This window comes from Microtus oregoni, unplaced genomic scaffold, assembly GCF_018167655.1.
Source record: "Microtus oregoni isolate MIOR12 unplaced genomic scaffold, Mior012 000002F_ref0000024, whole genome shotgun sequence".
Lineage (NCBI taxonomy): Eukaryota > Metazoa > Chordata > Mammalia > Rodentia > Cricetidae > Microtus > Microtus oregoni.
This window is the reverse complement of record NW_024543061.1, coordinates 32,274,447-32,289,714: the sequence shown is the minus strand read 5'-3', so window position 1 is coordinate 32,289,714 and position 15,268 is coordinate 32,274,447. Positions and strand designations below refer to the sequence as shown.

Sequence of the window (15,268 nt, the reverse complement as noted above, 5' to 3'; positions counted from 1 at the left end):
TATGCTCGTGTTTATGGAAGCTTGCATGTGCCGGGAATTTGAACGTGTGTGTGTGTGTGTGTGTGTGTGTGTGTGTGTGTGTGTGTGTAGTGAAAGTGTGTCATTGTGTAAGTGTACAAGTATATGAATGTGTCTCGTGTGGTGTGTGGAGGCGTGTGAACATGTGATTTTGAGGGAGGGTATGAATGTATATGTAGATGAAACCTGGCACTGCTTGTAGCGATGAATACAAGGGTGTGTAACCTGTGGAGCTGTGGGGGTGAGTGAGTGTGTGTGTGTGTGTGTGTGTGTGTAAACACTTGTTGCATCTGGCTGTTTGACCACAGCAGACCCATGCCAGGCATACAGGTGTACCTAGGGAGTGTGAACCTAAGAGGAGACAAGACTGGGCCATTTCTGAAGGACAAGTTCCTATAAGACCCCAGAGTTAGAGGACAGGTTCCAGACAAGTCCAGTAGCTCAAGGACAGCAGGGAGTCACACACAGCCTCTGGTCCCCTGTGACCCACAGACAATGCTTTTCAGTGGTGTCTGCTTTACACCAGAAAACCTCTCTGGCTGAGCCCAGAGCCCTTTTTCCTGGGCATGCCCTCCATGCAGGTCTGCAGCACAAGGGCTGTAGGGCCCCAGTCTGTGGAATGCACCTCTGCCTGCACCCACCTGAGCCACACAGGGATGCTGGCTTGAAGTGAGTGCACTCAATGTGCCTTAAAGAATGCGACCAAAGAGAAAATACCCCAAGTATTTACAGAAAAAAGCCGCTTCCCTCTTTCATCTGAGTCGCCCAGAGGAACACAGCTGCAGCTAAGTACAAGGCAGCTTTTGGCTCATGATGGATGGGCCAGAGGAAGAGGGGAGGGGAGCAGGAGGAGAGGAGTGAGATGGGGAGGAGCAGTGAAGGCTGGGGAGCCAGAGGAGGAGCAGTGGGAGGAGGAGCAGTGGGGAAGAGAAACAACAGGAGGAGTAGGAACAGTGGGAAAAGGAGGAGCAGTGGGGAGGAGGAGCAGTGGGGAGGAGGAGCAGTGGAAGGAAGAACAGTGGGGAGGAGGAGCAGTGGGAAGAGGAAGAGTGAGAGGAGGATCAGCGGGAGGAGGAGAAGTGGGAAGAGGAGCAGTGGGAGGAGGAGAAGTTGGAGGAGAAGTGGGAAGGAAGAACAACAGGAGGAGTAGGAACAGTGGGAGGAGGAACAACAGGAGGAGTAGGAACAGTGGGAGAAGGAGCAGTGGGAGAAGGAGCTGTGGGAGGAGGAACAACAGGAGGAGGAGGAGCAGTGGGAGGAGGAGCAGTGGGAGGAAGAGCAGTGGGAAGAGGAACAACAGGAGGAGTAGGAACAGTGGGAGGGGGAGGAGCAGGAAGGAGGAGAAGCAGTGGGGAAGAGCAAGTGCTCCCTGCCTCAGGATGTTTTGCTACAGCATGCTACCACAGAGAGTCTGATCACCTGGATCCCTGCTCACCACCTGAGGCACAAATGACTCAGAGTTGATGCCTCAGAGGGGACCTGGGAAAGAAGAGGCAAGGTCAGCTAACTCAGATTCTCAGACCCCAAGGCCCTGACTTCCCCATACCCTCTGAATTGTGTGTGTGTGTGTGTGTGTTGTGTGTGTGTGCAGGTACACATGTGCTGTAGGACATGTGTGTGTGTGTGTGTGTGTGGAGGTCAGAGGACAACCTCAGGTGTCGTTCCTCACCTCCCTCCTTCTTTGAGACAGGGTCTCTTTGCTCTTCATTGTGACAGACACTAGGCTAGCTGGCCTGCTAGCTCCTGGATAGTCTCCTGTCTCCACAGCCTGTCTTGCTAAAGGAGCACTCAGATTCAGATGTACATGTGACTATGACCAGTTCTGTGTGAGTTCTGGGAATCCAAGTTTGTCCTCCACTCCCACAGCAAAGCTTTACCCACTGGCACCTCCGGACCTGCCTCCAAGTCCTCTTTAATATTCAAATCAGTCCTTAGCAACCCACACCATGTTGTTTGTAGCCCCAAATCTATCAACTAGAGACTATTTCACACACACACACACACACACACACACACACACACACACACACAGAGTGTATTAACACAACTCCAGCTGGCTCAAGGACAGAGAACTTGCTGATTCCTGGGACTGAAGGGTCCTCTGACAGTGAATCCAGGTCCAGCTTGATCCTGGGCACAAACACTATTCCCAGCTGCATGCATCCCTACTTCCCATCTCGCTCTCTTAGTTGGTACCAGATTCAGCTTCCTGAGCTGGCCAGATGTCTCTCCACAGCTGTGGGCTTCACTTTCCCTTTTGTTCACTCTAGTGAGAAACAACCAACATATTTTCAGTTCACACCCAATTCCCAAGACTTACTCTGATTGGTTGCGACTGGATCAAGTCACCAGCTGATCCTTACCAATGGTTGGTGTGAACTGGGAGAAGTGACTAGTGGGAACTAGGAGAAGTAGCTGGTGGGAACTGGTGGTACTGACTGGTGGGAGCGAAAGGGGGAGTGGCTGTGGGAACTAAGCAGGGACCGATGGGATCTAGGGGGTTAAGTGATAGGAACTGGGGGATGACTGATGGGAACTGGGGGGTTGACTCAAAGGAACTTGGTGGGGGCTTGACTGATAGGAACTGGGGGAGGGGGATGACTGGTAGGAACTGGGGAGAGTGGATTGATAGGAACTGGAGCAGTTGCCTGATAGGAACTGGGGAAATATCTGGTGGGAACTGGAGAGGGGGCTGTTGGCAGCTAGAAACAGTGACCAGTGGGCAACTTCCATTTTGGTGGTCAGGGAAAACCTTACTGAGGAGCCAGAGTTAGCCATGTCGCCTTGCTAGAAAACAAAGAACCAAAAAAGAATGTCCTGCTGAGGTAGGCCAGACCTGTGCAGATGAATAGACCCGAGATCCTGGAGGGTGGTGCATTCCTAGACAGAGGCACATTCCTGAGGAGGGCTCGGCAGAGGTGATCCAGCCCAACAAGCAGGAAGTCCCGATCCTGTTGAGAAGCTCGGATAGCTTCAGTGTGGCTCCTGACTGGGGGTCATGGACAGAAACAGTGATGTTCAACATAGGGAAACAACATGTAGAATGAGGTGACCCCTGGATGCTGTGGAGCGTGACCCACACTTTGGTAATGGGTGCCCTACGGCATGGACTGAGTGGGATCCGGAGATCATGTCCAATCTCTTTCCTCTCAAAACCCATCCTGTCCTCCGGGTCCTCTGTGACACTGCTGCCGCCACTGTGAGAGGCTGGGGCAGGCCCAGCAGGCAGACTCTGATAGTATCTACTTGGCTTTTTGTATGAGTCAGGGAATTTTCTGGAGCCAAATTTCTCCCCAGGCCTTCCCAAACCTGAGCACCCCACCCTGAGGAGTTCTGGGCTCTGGGCAGCACCTGGTACATTGTTGGCACTTCCTGGAGGACTTGTCAGAAAGAGATGGATGTCTTTCCCTCCGGCGGTGCGGAAAATCCTTCCTGCTGCTTTAGACAGGTTTGGGGCACTGCTGGGAGACAGAGAAGGATCTCAGCTGCAGCCCCACCCACTGGGTGCAGGAAGCCCCTCTGTGGAGCCAACTGCTAGTTGTATACGCTCTGAGACAGGTAACTTTCCCTTTCTCCTGAGCCCCATCCCAGCAGGGGTGAGCTGGGGAGAGAAGGCTAGCCTCCCACTGAGCATGCTCTGCTGCCCATGAAGACCCTCCTACCAGGGTCCAAGTCCTGCCCTTAGTCACACCATCCTTCCTGCTTGCCCTGTCCCAGACAGGAATGCAGAGTCTTTGAGACCACAGAGTCCAGGGACTCAGGGACCCTGGACATTGCTTTCTCCAGGCTGAGTTCCGCTGACCTGTCCACTAGTCATGTTATACCTTGTTGTCTGCCTTTTGACGGACAGGACCCCGCTCCAGCAATTCTCCTCACCCAGCTTCCCAAGTGCTGGTGTGACGGGGGTGCACCACCAGGCTTGTCTGCTCTTCTTCCACTCTAGAAAGCATAAGGGATGACCCTCCTAGAGAGGGTGTGCATTAGGCATCCAGCAGCACGGCCTCAGACTGCTGGCCTTTTAGTAGTTTGTGGTCATTGAAGCATTCAGTCTTTCTCAGTCTCTCCCAGTCTATGCTTTTGCAACCAATTTTAAGATTAAGATTTTGGGTGCTTGCTTCTCTTCTGGTGCATTTACTCACCTCGTGTTAGTCTGTAGAAGGAACAGAATTCTTCCTGGGACTCCACATGACCCCCACTAGGCATGCCAGGTGATGTTGTACCAGAAGACCCCCCTGCTCTGCAGAGGACCTTCATTCTGAAACCCCTGCTCTGAAGAGGCCACCACATCCTGAATGTGCTCCCTGTGTTCTGGGCACACGCTCTTCCTCAAGCCCAGCTTCCGGCCTCCTGACTCAGTGCAGGATTCCCCACCCAGCAGCCCCTGTGATTGGTTCACTCACAGTCACTGTACATTTTGCCTTGTCTCTTTTCCCGTGTCTTCTGCCTGCATCATCTCTGGCCTCGGCACAGAGGACAGTGTCTTTCCTGCCACTGTCTTTTCCAACTTTATGATCTTGTGGCTACCTATATGGTGAGCCAGATGCTGCTTGTCCTGAAGAATCAGCCTGGCCAGCTTCTCAGCCCTGTCCCCCTGAGCCTCTACCCTCCAGCCATAGGACCTCCTTCCCATAACTTCCAGAGTCTGTATCCCACCCACACGGGCACAGGCAATGCTGTTTCAGTCAGTCCTTCTTATTCCCTGGGTCCTGTGCAGATCTTGTCTTCCTGAAGCCCACCCTAGCCTTCCCCAAGTGTTCTTTGCTATTCCTTTAGCCCACAGTGCTCACAAGTTTCTGTGCGTCCCATGGCTACCTTGGGTCTGGAACCATAAGCTCAGAGACAGAAGAGGCTGCACCTCAGAACAGGCAGGGCCAGTGTCCACTGTCACCAGGCCTTCTAGAGGATGCTTCCTGCCTCTGCCTGAAGCAATGCCAGCAGCATAGAGCGCGCATCCTTTGCAAAATGAACAAGGGAATGATAGAATGCCCCTGAGGCCAAACAGCCCTCCACCCTCCTTGCAAACAGAAGTCAGCACTCTTGCTACAACAGGTCAGTTGTCATGGATTGATGACTATCCCATTTGGGGCTTTCTAGAAGTGGAGGCTGAGAGGAGAATTCAGATCTGAACTCTGTAGGAGACAGGTAGACACTAAGCCTTGAGGAACCTTTGGATTGGGTGCTACCCACCTGTGTCACTGCCTCAGTTGGAATGGCCAGGCACTTGTCCCTCTGGCTCTAAGTGCCCTGAGACAGGCCACTAGGGCAGAGTTCCTCTGTGTCCCAAAGAGCTCTGCCTTAATTGAGAACACGATAATATGGGAGGCTCAACACCGCTCAGGAGACAGACCTCTGTCAGGGACGGACAAATGGAAGGAGCCTACCTTGATAATCAGGGGAGGCTTCCTGGAGGAGGTAGATTTTTTTCCTGGCATATGAGCTGAATCAGAATAAAACTACTCAAACAGGTTTCTTAATCCATAGGACGAAATCAGTGGGTCAAAAGGGTGGCCCACTGCTTGGGACTGGAGGCCTGTGAGCCCAGGACAAGAAGATGTCCTACTTGGGACAGTAAGGGCACATGCTCCAATACAGTCCAGCGGGAATCCGGCAGGAGCAGTAACTCCCCAGCATCTTTCAAAGGGCCAGCCAGCTGAGGCTAGACCAAGATGTGTATTTATTCTCTCCTGGGTTTCCCTTTGTGTGATGTGTCGGTGTGAGTGGCAGACCCTAGCTTGCCTATCCACCCTCCTTTAACCTGGGACCCAGAGGTGTGACCTGATAGAGTAGTTCAAATGGCCGTCTTCTGAGTACCTGCTGGGGGCTAGTCCTGGAAAGGTGTTGGAGACGGGCTACTGTGGGGATTTCAAAGCCCCACCATGTCTGACCTGAAGCATGGGAGGGGACATAGGAGGACTGGCAGCTCAGGAACCAGGGTCTAGCCCGGCCTCGAGAGGTGGGAGCTAGGATGAAAGGATGTGATCTCCATAGGTTTCCTCTGCTGCTGTCGGTGCCTCAGGGAGGCAGCTGGCTGCCCAGTGAGTGACCAGTCCTGGCCAGGGCAGTTGTGACTGAATTCAGTGAGATCGCTGAGACTTTCAGAGTGCAGAGTTAGCAGAGCTTGGCTGGACTTCACCTGATTAAGGGACCGTTCAAGGTCACCACAGCCTCAGGGCAACAATGGTTGCAGAGAGAAGAGGCCTAATGGGAGAGGTGGGGTGGTCACTATATCCCTAGAGTTTTGGAGACCAGCCTTCAGCTCAAGGACCTGCTGCCAGGTGCCCCTGGGCAGTGTATAAGCCATGGCTGTTGCAGGACACCAGAGAAACTGTGCCGACTTTGGTCTGACATCTCTACCGGCCATGGTGAAGCAGGATTTTGTTCTCACTCAGTGTTGACAGATGTTACAGGTTTGGTAAGGAATCTGAAAAGCCCGTCTTTTAAACTGAACCTTCCTGTGTTGTAAACATGGTGCAAAACTGATTTCAGGCCTACTCAAACCAAAGAGAACTGGCATGCATTTGGACTGAGTTGGGCTAATGTCACCAAACCGGGAGAGCAGAACGTGAAGAAGTTGGGAGTAAACAGGGCACACACACCCGGGGAGAGCACTGCGACCAGGCTGTGGAGGGAGAGGTCCAGGCCTAGGTTTCCTGTACCAAAGAAGAAAATAAAATATAGCTGGCCGAGAGGGCCTGGAGGGTGGGCTGGGCCTGCGCTTGGCCATGAGCCACAGTGACAAGTTCTGTGCTTTTCCCTGTTGGTCCTGCAGATTCTGGAGGAGAACATGAAGCTGGAGTGTAAGTGCCATGGCGTGTCAGGTTCCTGTACCACTAAGACCTGCTGGACCACGCTGCCGCAGTTCCGAGAGCTCGGCTACGTGCTCAAAGACAAATACAATGAGGCCGTCCATGTGGAGCCGGTGCGTGCCAGCCGGAACAAGAGGCCCACCTTCCTGAAGATCAAGAAACCCCTGTCCTACCGTAAGCCCATGGACACTGACCTGGTGTACATTGAGAAGTCACCCAATTACTGTGAAGAGGACCCAGTGACAGGCAGTGTGGGCACGCAGGGCCGTGCCTGCAATAAGACAGCCCCTCAAGCTAGTGGCTGTGACCTCATGTGCTGCGGCCGCGGCTACAACACACACCAGTATGCCCGAGTGTGGCAATGCAACTGCAAATTCCACTGGTGCTGCTACGTCAAGTGCAACACGTGCAGTGAGCGCACCGAGATGTACACATGCAAGTGAAGAGAGGTCCCGGGTCAGACCGCGGGCAGGACGCAGTCTCCCTGTTGGCCACTGCCTGAATACTCACAGGGAACCACGGAAGCACTGACCTTGTCTTTTCTGCTGAGGGGGAAGGGTATCCTAGGTTTCCTGCAGACTCCTGTGGGAAGACCCTCTCAGAGGCCTCGCCCATTCTATTCCACACGAATGCTGCTCGACCGCCCTCCCCCTGACACCGCCCGGGCCCCTCCAGAGCTGGAGCAAAGTTTTCTGTGGCAGGCGCTCTGGAGCCTTGGGCCTCGTCATAGCAATATTTAACAGTTTATTCTGATAAGAAATAATATTAATTTATTTAATTAAAGAGAATTCTTCCACTTCGTCAGGATCCGTTTTCTGCAATCAAAGTGGACTGCTTGAGGTCCTGGTGGGACGACTTTGTCACCAGGACTGGGAGCGATGAACAACTGTACATAATTATTCTTTATGCAGATGTTTCTACTAGTTGATTTTGCAAGTACCCTTCTGCAGCACTAGATGTTAGGTACAAAGAGCAGACGGTCTTTATACACATAGAGATATATATGCACACACATTTGTATTTTTTTGTTTTGTTTTTGCTGTTTGCTGCTACCTATCCAGAATTTAAACTGGTCCAGATCTGGAGTTGTTCTTCTCCAGGATATACCCCGATTCTTCTGCCTTCCTCAGTTCAAACCTCACTGTTAGAAAAGTCCCGCTGGGAATAGTGCGTGCGAGGGGATAGGAGTCATCAACTCCCAGCAGTTCCCATCTCTGGAAAGTGAACCACTGGATAAAAGGGTTTCTAAGAGACTATTTTTCTATGGATATTTTATTTATATGGAGTCTGCCTGTGCTGCCCCATGGCCTGTGCTTTTTCTTAACACTGGTACTCACTCAGGGGCAGGGGGACGAGGCCAGGTGTGTGGGCAGGTCCTTTGGGGACCCTCATACAGCTGGGTTTTGGAGTTCCATTTGCCAAGGGGGCCATAGCAGTTCCCAGATGCCTGGGCGGGGGTATCATCTGCGTTAAGTGAGAGGGAATCGTCTCCCAGCCTTAACTCGCTGAGCTTGGTTCTTGGAATGGGAATCTTAGGAGGCGACCTCAGGATGAACTACAGTGGTAGATGAGTCTGTGTCTTGAACACTTTGTGATTATCAGGGGACCTGGCATCCATCACCAGGCAGAGGCCAGCTCAGGGAAGCTGAGACCCCCCCCCCCAGCCCAGCCACTGCCTATGTGCCTACAGGTAAGGTGCCATCCTCAGAGAAGGGGTCAGAATGCGGGGAGAAGGAGGAAGCCAAGAATCCTTGACCAACCATAGTGAAAGTGGTGGGTATGGGCCCCTCTGCTGCAGACCCAACTGCATCGGAGGCTCTCAACCAGGAACGCCCTCCAGAAAGCTGGGGGTATTTCATGTGTGTTGCATGCATTTCCACCTGCGTGCAGGCATGCACATTTACACACTCCCATGGCAGCACTGTGAAGCACCTCCAGAGCGCTCACATGTGGACATGCCTGGGAAATCAGATCACATGCATGGAGCCGTGTGCCCAAGCGTCTGTGGTCCCATGGGGTATTACTCAGTGACTATATTTGTGGGCGGGGTGCAAGGTAGGCAGCAAGGAACTACCTTGATGGTGTTGAGCCACCAAGAGACTGCCACTCTGAACTCTGTCTCCACAGCTGCTGGTGAAACTGGAATGCCTGTGAGACCACAGCCCTGAGCCCTGCGGCCTGTGTGCTGGGAGCCCCTCAGTGCTGAGGTCATGTCCAGTTCCCCACCTGGGTTACAGCATGACAAATAAACATGGCTGGATTTCTTCCCTTGAATGCATTTTTAATTTTTCCCTTCTACGTAGGTGTCTAGGTGGATGGACATGTGACTGGAAAGATGGAGTGGATGAATGGATGCATGGATAAATGATGAGTGGGTGGATGGCTAGATGGATGGGAGTGTGGATGGGCAGATAGACGGACAGACAGACAGAATTTCCTGGGTTCAAAACTGGCTGTGTGTTCTAGAGCAGCCCACTTAACCTCTCTGTGCCCATCTTTCGCTATTGGCCAAGCAGAAGCTGCAACAAGATGGCAGTGACCCAGCGAGCTAACACATGTGGTACAGGCCACTATGAGACTGGAAGGGGGAGGGTTATGGAGCAGAGATCTGTGAAGCTGCGGCTGAGTCCCCAGTACGCGTTGCGTGGTTGGGATAATAAACACTTGGTGATTAAGAATGAATGCGTGGTGGGACCTAGAGGGCTCGTGAGGGTACCAGAGGTGAGGACCTGGAAGACAAGAGGTTAGCTTGTTTGAAGGTTGCAGTATACTGGAGCTGTCTGGTGCCTATGGATACAGCCCCAGACACAGCTTCTTCACTAACAGGCAGCACTGGTTACCACAGCAACGCTCCTGGACACAGAAGAATGAACTGAAGACAACAGGCGAGCTCAGTAGCCACCCCAGCTTAGCGCCGAGACAGCAGAGAAAGAATCTGCAACGCATGCACACACAGTCACAGCAAGAACGCGGACTGAACGGGAGAGGACAGAGACTCGAGAGCCCTGTGACTCCAGGCAGACCTTCACAAGCAGCTACAGTACACACACACACACACACACACACACACGCACGCACGCACGCACCCACCCACCCACGCACGCACGCACGCACGCACACATACACACTAACCAGCCAAGGCAGCAGAAACCCAGGTCCCCAGCATTTGGGGGGCTAAAGCAAGAAGATGAGTTCCTCTCTCTGAAAGCAGAGTGGGCAGTGCTGTATTCTTAAGATGCGCTCACACCCAGACACAGACCCCAGGCAGGGCTTGGGGAACGCTGCAAACCTGTCCTTAGGAGCCATGCCTCGGGCTTTCCTCTCCCGCTGTAGTCTCTGGTACTTGCTCAGAAACAGGCCCTCAGTGCTCATGTAAGTGTGCATGGTTGAGTGAGGGTCCTCATGTGAGATTAGAGAGAGCCAGTGGTACCTGCCTCAGGAGGTCACACCCAGACGGGAGGCCTTTGGTTCTAAAGGGACAAGAGCTTCTGAAGCTTGGCATTTGCTTCACAGAGCAGTGTGCTCCCTAGCCGCCCTGCTCACAGCCGGAGAGTCTGGGCTCCAATCACAGGTCTTCCCTTTCTTGGTTTGGAAAGGCTTGTATGTGAGTCATCCTCTCCTCTCCTGCGACAGCACAGCCAAGACAGTGACTTGAAAGGAGGAAGGTGCCACCCGGGTTTCTGGTTTTGGCCTTTCTGCTTTAGGCCTATGGTGAGGCAACACATCGCCATGGGAACATGCGGTGGGAGCAGATAGTGGAGTACATGGTGATGTATGTGGTGAGGAGCATGTAGTGGAACACAGGGTGGGAACATGTGATGGAGCACGTGGCGGGAACATGGGATGGGAACATGTAAGGGATCACATGATGGAGCGTGTCGTGGGGTGTGTGGTGGTGGGAACACATGTACTGGCGCGCATGGTGGAGCAAAGCTGCCCACTGCACTGGCTTCCATTCATACAAAGGGATTTCATGGTTTTCAGACTCCTCCCCATGACCAGAGGCTCTCCGATGGTGTGACCCTGCTTAGCATCTCTTAGCATCTGTTTAGGGTACCTGGCTGCTTGGGTCAACTAGATTCAATGCTCATCTGACCCTTCCTTCTTCCAGGCAGGCGCCCTTCAATGCCCCCTCACTGCCCGTCCCCACATAATACCCCAATTCCTGCCCAGTTCCAGCAGTCTTCCTGGCCCTTCCCAAGCTGACTGGCAGATTGTATGTGCTTGTTGACTAGCTTTTAGGGTGGGGAAGTCTCTCAATGCCCAACATCCAGATGGGACACCGAAGAAAGCAGAGACAATGTGTCACCTTCCCAACTCTTCCCAGAAGAAAGTCCGAGGCAGTTAACTCTGGTCCATCCTGGCATTTCTGAGCGCTCACCTCATTTCTTTCCAGAGCCCTACCGGCTGCTCATGAGCAAGCGAAAAGACACAGGTTGACCAGGCGAAGAACACTGGGCTTGGGCTTCTTCATACCAGAGCCATTTCCTATGGCTCCTACGACCCTTTCCCTATGCATCTGGAAGACGGTTCAGCAGGAGTTTCTCCCACAAGGAATGCTGGGTGGGCGCAGAATCCTGTCACACCCATGCCTGGATGAGTAGTACTTACTTCTTCTCAGAAACCACCTTGGGGGCAAGGCTGCCAGGTGGCAAAAGTCTAGGTTTGCAGGGACCTGGGGGGGGTCTCTCACTCTGCCCCTCGCTGATTGGTGAATTACAAGGGGCCAATGGTACCAAACCACCAAGAGTCAAGCTTTAGCTACTCAAGCAACTGGAATGACCTACTAAAACAGAGACACAACCATCTTGTTAGCCAGGAGGGAGGGAGCAGAGGCAGCTAGTACCAATCCTCCAGGAAGGAAGGGACAGAAGGGCAGGTTACACCAGCTTCCCCTCCCTGTGCTCTCAAGGGTGCAGGGGAGCAGGCATTCTTTATACTTTTGAATGGCAGATGCTCCCTAGTTTAAAAAATGCACAGACATGTCTTAGAGAGATGAAAATACACACAATTCCTTGGAGGCTCTGATGTTCAAAGAAAACGATTGTTGCCAGACTTGACGGTGGGCATAGAAACCTATCCATATTGCAGATGACCTGAATGAGCCCAGGCTGCTTCCCACTCACCTTGGCAAGCACAAGTCACAGCACCTTATTCTTCTGTCATACAGTGGCTTGTGGAACATCTCTTTACACTGTATGAATATATGTCACTGTGATTGGCTTAATAAAGAAGCTGACTGGCCTATAGCTAGGCAGGAGAAGGTAGGCAGGAGAACTAGACTAACAGAATGCTGGGAAGAAGGAGGAGGAGACATGGAGAGAAGGAAGATGAACGTGTTGTGCTGAAAGAAGGTACCACCATGTGGGTTAATTTAAGTTGCAAGAGCTAGTTAGTTAGTAGCAAGTCCTAAGCTGTCGGCCGAGCACTTATAATTAATAACAAGTCTCTGTGTAGTTATGTGGGAGCAGCTGCCAGAGTACAGAGAAACTGTATGCTGTTAAGATAACCAGTTGGATTTAGTGGGTTCTAAGGGCCTGCTGGGGAAAATCATTGTCTATCCACCATTAAGAGCCTAAGTATTGTCTTTCTGTGCAAATACGCAGTTTGGCTAGGACCAGAACTTAGAAGTGAGACTTTCAGGTCAAGCAATGCTAGACCTTTTTGCTAATTCCCTAACAACTCTCTGTCTAATGGGAGGCCAGAGCAGGCAGGAGAGCCCTGGAGAGTGAGCTTGTCTTGCTGGAGGTCGTAGATGCCATCCACCAGGGTACCACAGAGAGGTTCCTCTTTCCAGTTCTGGATTGCCCAGTGACCTTTTCGCCTGTCCCGACTAGCAGATCTATTTTTCATACAAGGCTTCTGGCAGCCGAGGAGAGCTCCAACCTTCATGAGTTTCCATCACAGATATTAACTGAAGCCCCCAAATAATTAGCAAACAGATGGGCAGCCCCATCCTGCCCAGGGACTCCAATAAAATGCACATCAGAAATACACAACTTTTGAGAAGTAGCACCACTTCACCAGAAATCAGAGGCAGGGGTGCTCACGTGTGCCAGCTAGCAGGAAGGCAGAGGAGCATGGAGAGAGAAGATGAGGGGCAGCTGGAACCAGCGGCAGGGGACAGTCCCAGCCAGGACACAGCAGCTCTACTACACTGGGGCAGCAAGGCGACAAACCTGGAGTCACGGGGAAATGAGAACCTAGGTGAAGGGCCCTATATACCACGGGTCTCCTCTGTCGTGGACTTATGATGAGAATAAGAGCCTGAGAGGTGTTATTTGATGCAAGCACCTACGACACAGGTAAGACTCAATCATCAGTGCTGGTTTCACACCTCTGCTCTGAAATGTTCAGCAGGGGTGCTACCAGGTTAGGCAGCTTTAGGATCGGGCTGTACCTTGGGGGGAAATGGACCAGGGTCAGCATGTTCTGTGCCTCCATCTCTACAGTGGTACATGGGGCTAGCGCAGGGGTTTTGAGTGCATGTGATTCGAGGAACAAACAGCATTGCATAGACTCTCAAAAGGGGTCTGACATGCCATGAGCCACCAGACATGGTGGCTTAGGTGGCTCTGCCCTTGGCTTCAGCATTGGTGAGTTCAAGAGAAGATTTTGGGATTGAGATGTCCCAGATGCTTCTTCAGGTCTGAATCCAGAGCCACCCAGGACTCCAGGGCTCAGGGCCACCAGGTGGCCAACCCTCCGCAGCAGGCAGCAGCTAGAAAGCAAAGCAAACACACCGAGGGCAGGAAGCTCCTGGGTTGCAGGAAAGCAAACAAGCTGCTTCCTCCTGCCACACGCTGCAGTCGCCAACCTTTCCCAGGGCCCATCCTTGGGAGACCACCTCAGGCGCCTGGCCTGTGTTTGGACAGCTTGTTGGAGAGTGTGGGCGGAGAAAGGGGAGAGGCAGATCTAGGCCCATGCCTGCTGAGACCCGGTCTTGTGCCCGAGCCTCCCAGCTGCTCCTCGGGGCACTGCTGGGAACCACTCCCCGGCCCTCATCCCTGGCCTATGCCCCGCATTGGGCCACAGGCCTTGCTTTCATGGGGCAGGTCTGTGTGTGGTGTTAGGAAAGGGCCATGGAATCAAAAAATCACTCGTAGCCAGTGTTGGTAAAGTGTTCCCAGGAGGCCCAGCACAATTCTCTGTGCCATCTGCAGACTACCTAAGGCCAGAAGTTATAGTGGGTCTCTTGGTGTCTCTAGGAGGCCAAGTCTTTTCTTTCAGTGCTAGAGTTGAAACCCAGGGCCACAGACAGGTTAGGTTTATATCAGCCCCCTGCCATGAAACTGCAGCCCAGCTCCATAAGCCCCAATTTTCAGATAAGTAAAAGGAAGCCAAGAGAAGTGAGGCCGCTTGTCCAAGGTTATCCATTTCGCCAAAGAAGTTTTCATCCAGTGCCCAAACCAGAGAGTCTAGCCTCTTTGCTAATGTATGAGTTTCCTCTCACTGCTGAAACAAACTCAGTAACTTGGTGGCTTGGTACAACACACACCTGCTTGCCTGGTGGTCAGAAGTCTATAACCAGACTCCCCACATCAGAGTCTGAGTGAGGTCAGGGCTGGCTCATTCCAGAGGATGAACCCTTTCCTGTCTTGTTTGGCTCCCAGAGGCCACCTGCACCCATTGGCTGGTGGTCCTTCCCTCCAGCTACAGTGCACATCACACTAACCTCTGACTCTTGCCTTGCCGGTCCCTCAGCAAGGACCCTTGTGATGGGTTGGGTTAACATGAGCAATCCAGGACAGCTGACTTGTTTTTTTCCGTGTATACACACATGTTTTTTATGTGCCTATACATTCTAGAACTGCAAATGAAAGGATGCTCTCTGTTTTTCTGAGATGACTTAGCTCACATGCTGTGATTAGCCCCATTTGCATCTGTGCTCCTACACATGACATCATTCTGTTCTTCTCTTGGATAAAATAGAACTGCATTGTGTGTCTATGCTCATGTTTTCTCTCTGTGTCCCTTTGCTGGTGGCTGCATACCTTAGGTCCTGTGACCAGAGCTGCAGTGAGCGCATGTCCACCCACTGAACACCCTGGCTCACCATTCTGAGATCACACCTTGAAGACCTGGCTTTGTTCTGGGCCTACCTGTACATTTCCAGGTGGAGAGATAGGGACCTCCCTGGCCCTGTGGGGTGTGTACTCCTCACCAGGCCCTAGCATGTGGCTCACTGCTGTCACCACAGAGGGGAAAGGCGCACCTGCCTCCAGCCTTGATGCACAGTCACACCTCACACAAGCGCTTGCAAAGAGCAAGTGACGGAAGCAGAGTATGGCTGTCACATCCATGGACACTGCAGCCAGGGCACACTGAAGATGCACCACAGTTAATGCCCAGAGGCTCCCAAGAACTTTCTCAGGTGACGCTTCACAGCCACAGGCCTGCTGCTTTATGGTTTGAAGGAGGGTTGAGACCCCAAGGCTCATATA

At 52.5% G+C, this 15,268-nt stretch overlaps 1 protein-coding gene across 2 annotated transcripts in view; it reads left to right on the top strand.

Annotated features, from left to right (window-relative positions):
* The window catches only part of Wnt7a (Wnt family member 7A), a 47,493-nt gene extending 38,402 nt beyond the window's left edge, over positions 1–9,091 (top strand). Inside the window, exon 4 of one of the 2 annotated variants that reach the window (XM_041679354.1) lies at positions 6,788–9,091. In XM_041679354.1, coding sequence (XP_041535288.1) covers positions 6,788–7,267 — 480 coding nt within the window. In that variant the 3' untranslated portion in view covers positions 7,268–9,091. The remainder of the gene's footprint in view (positions 1–6,787) is intronic. The other variant, XM_041679364.1, reaches the window with a different exon arrangement.
* The last annotated feature ends 6,177 nt before the right edge of the window (positions 9,092–15,268 follow it).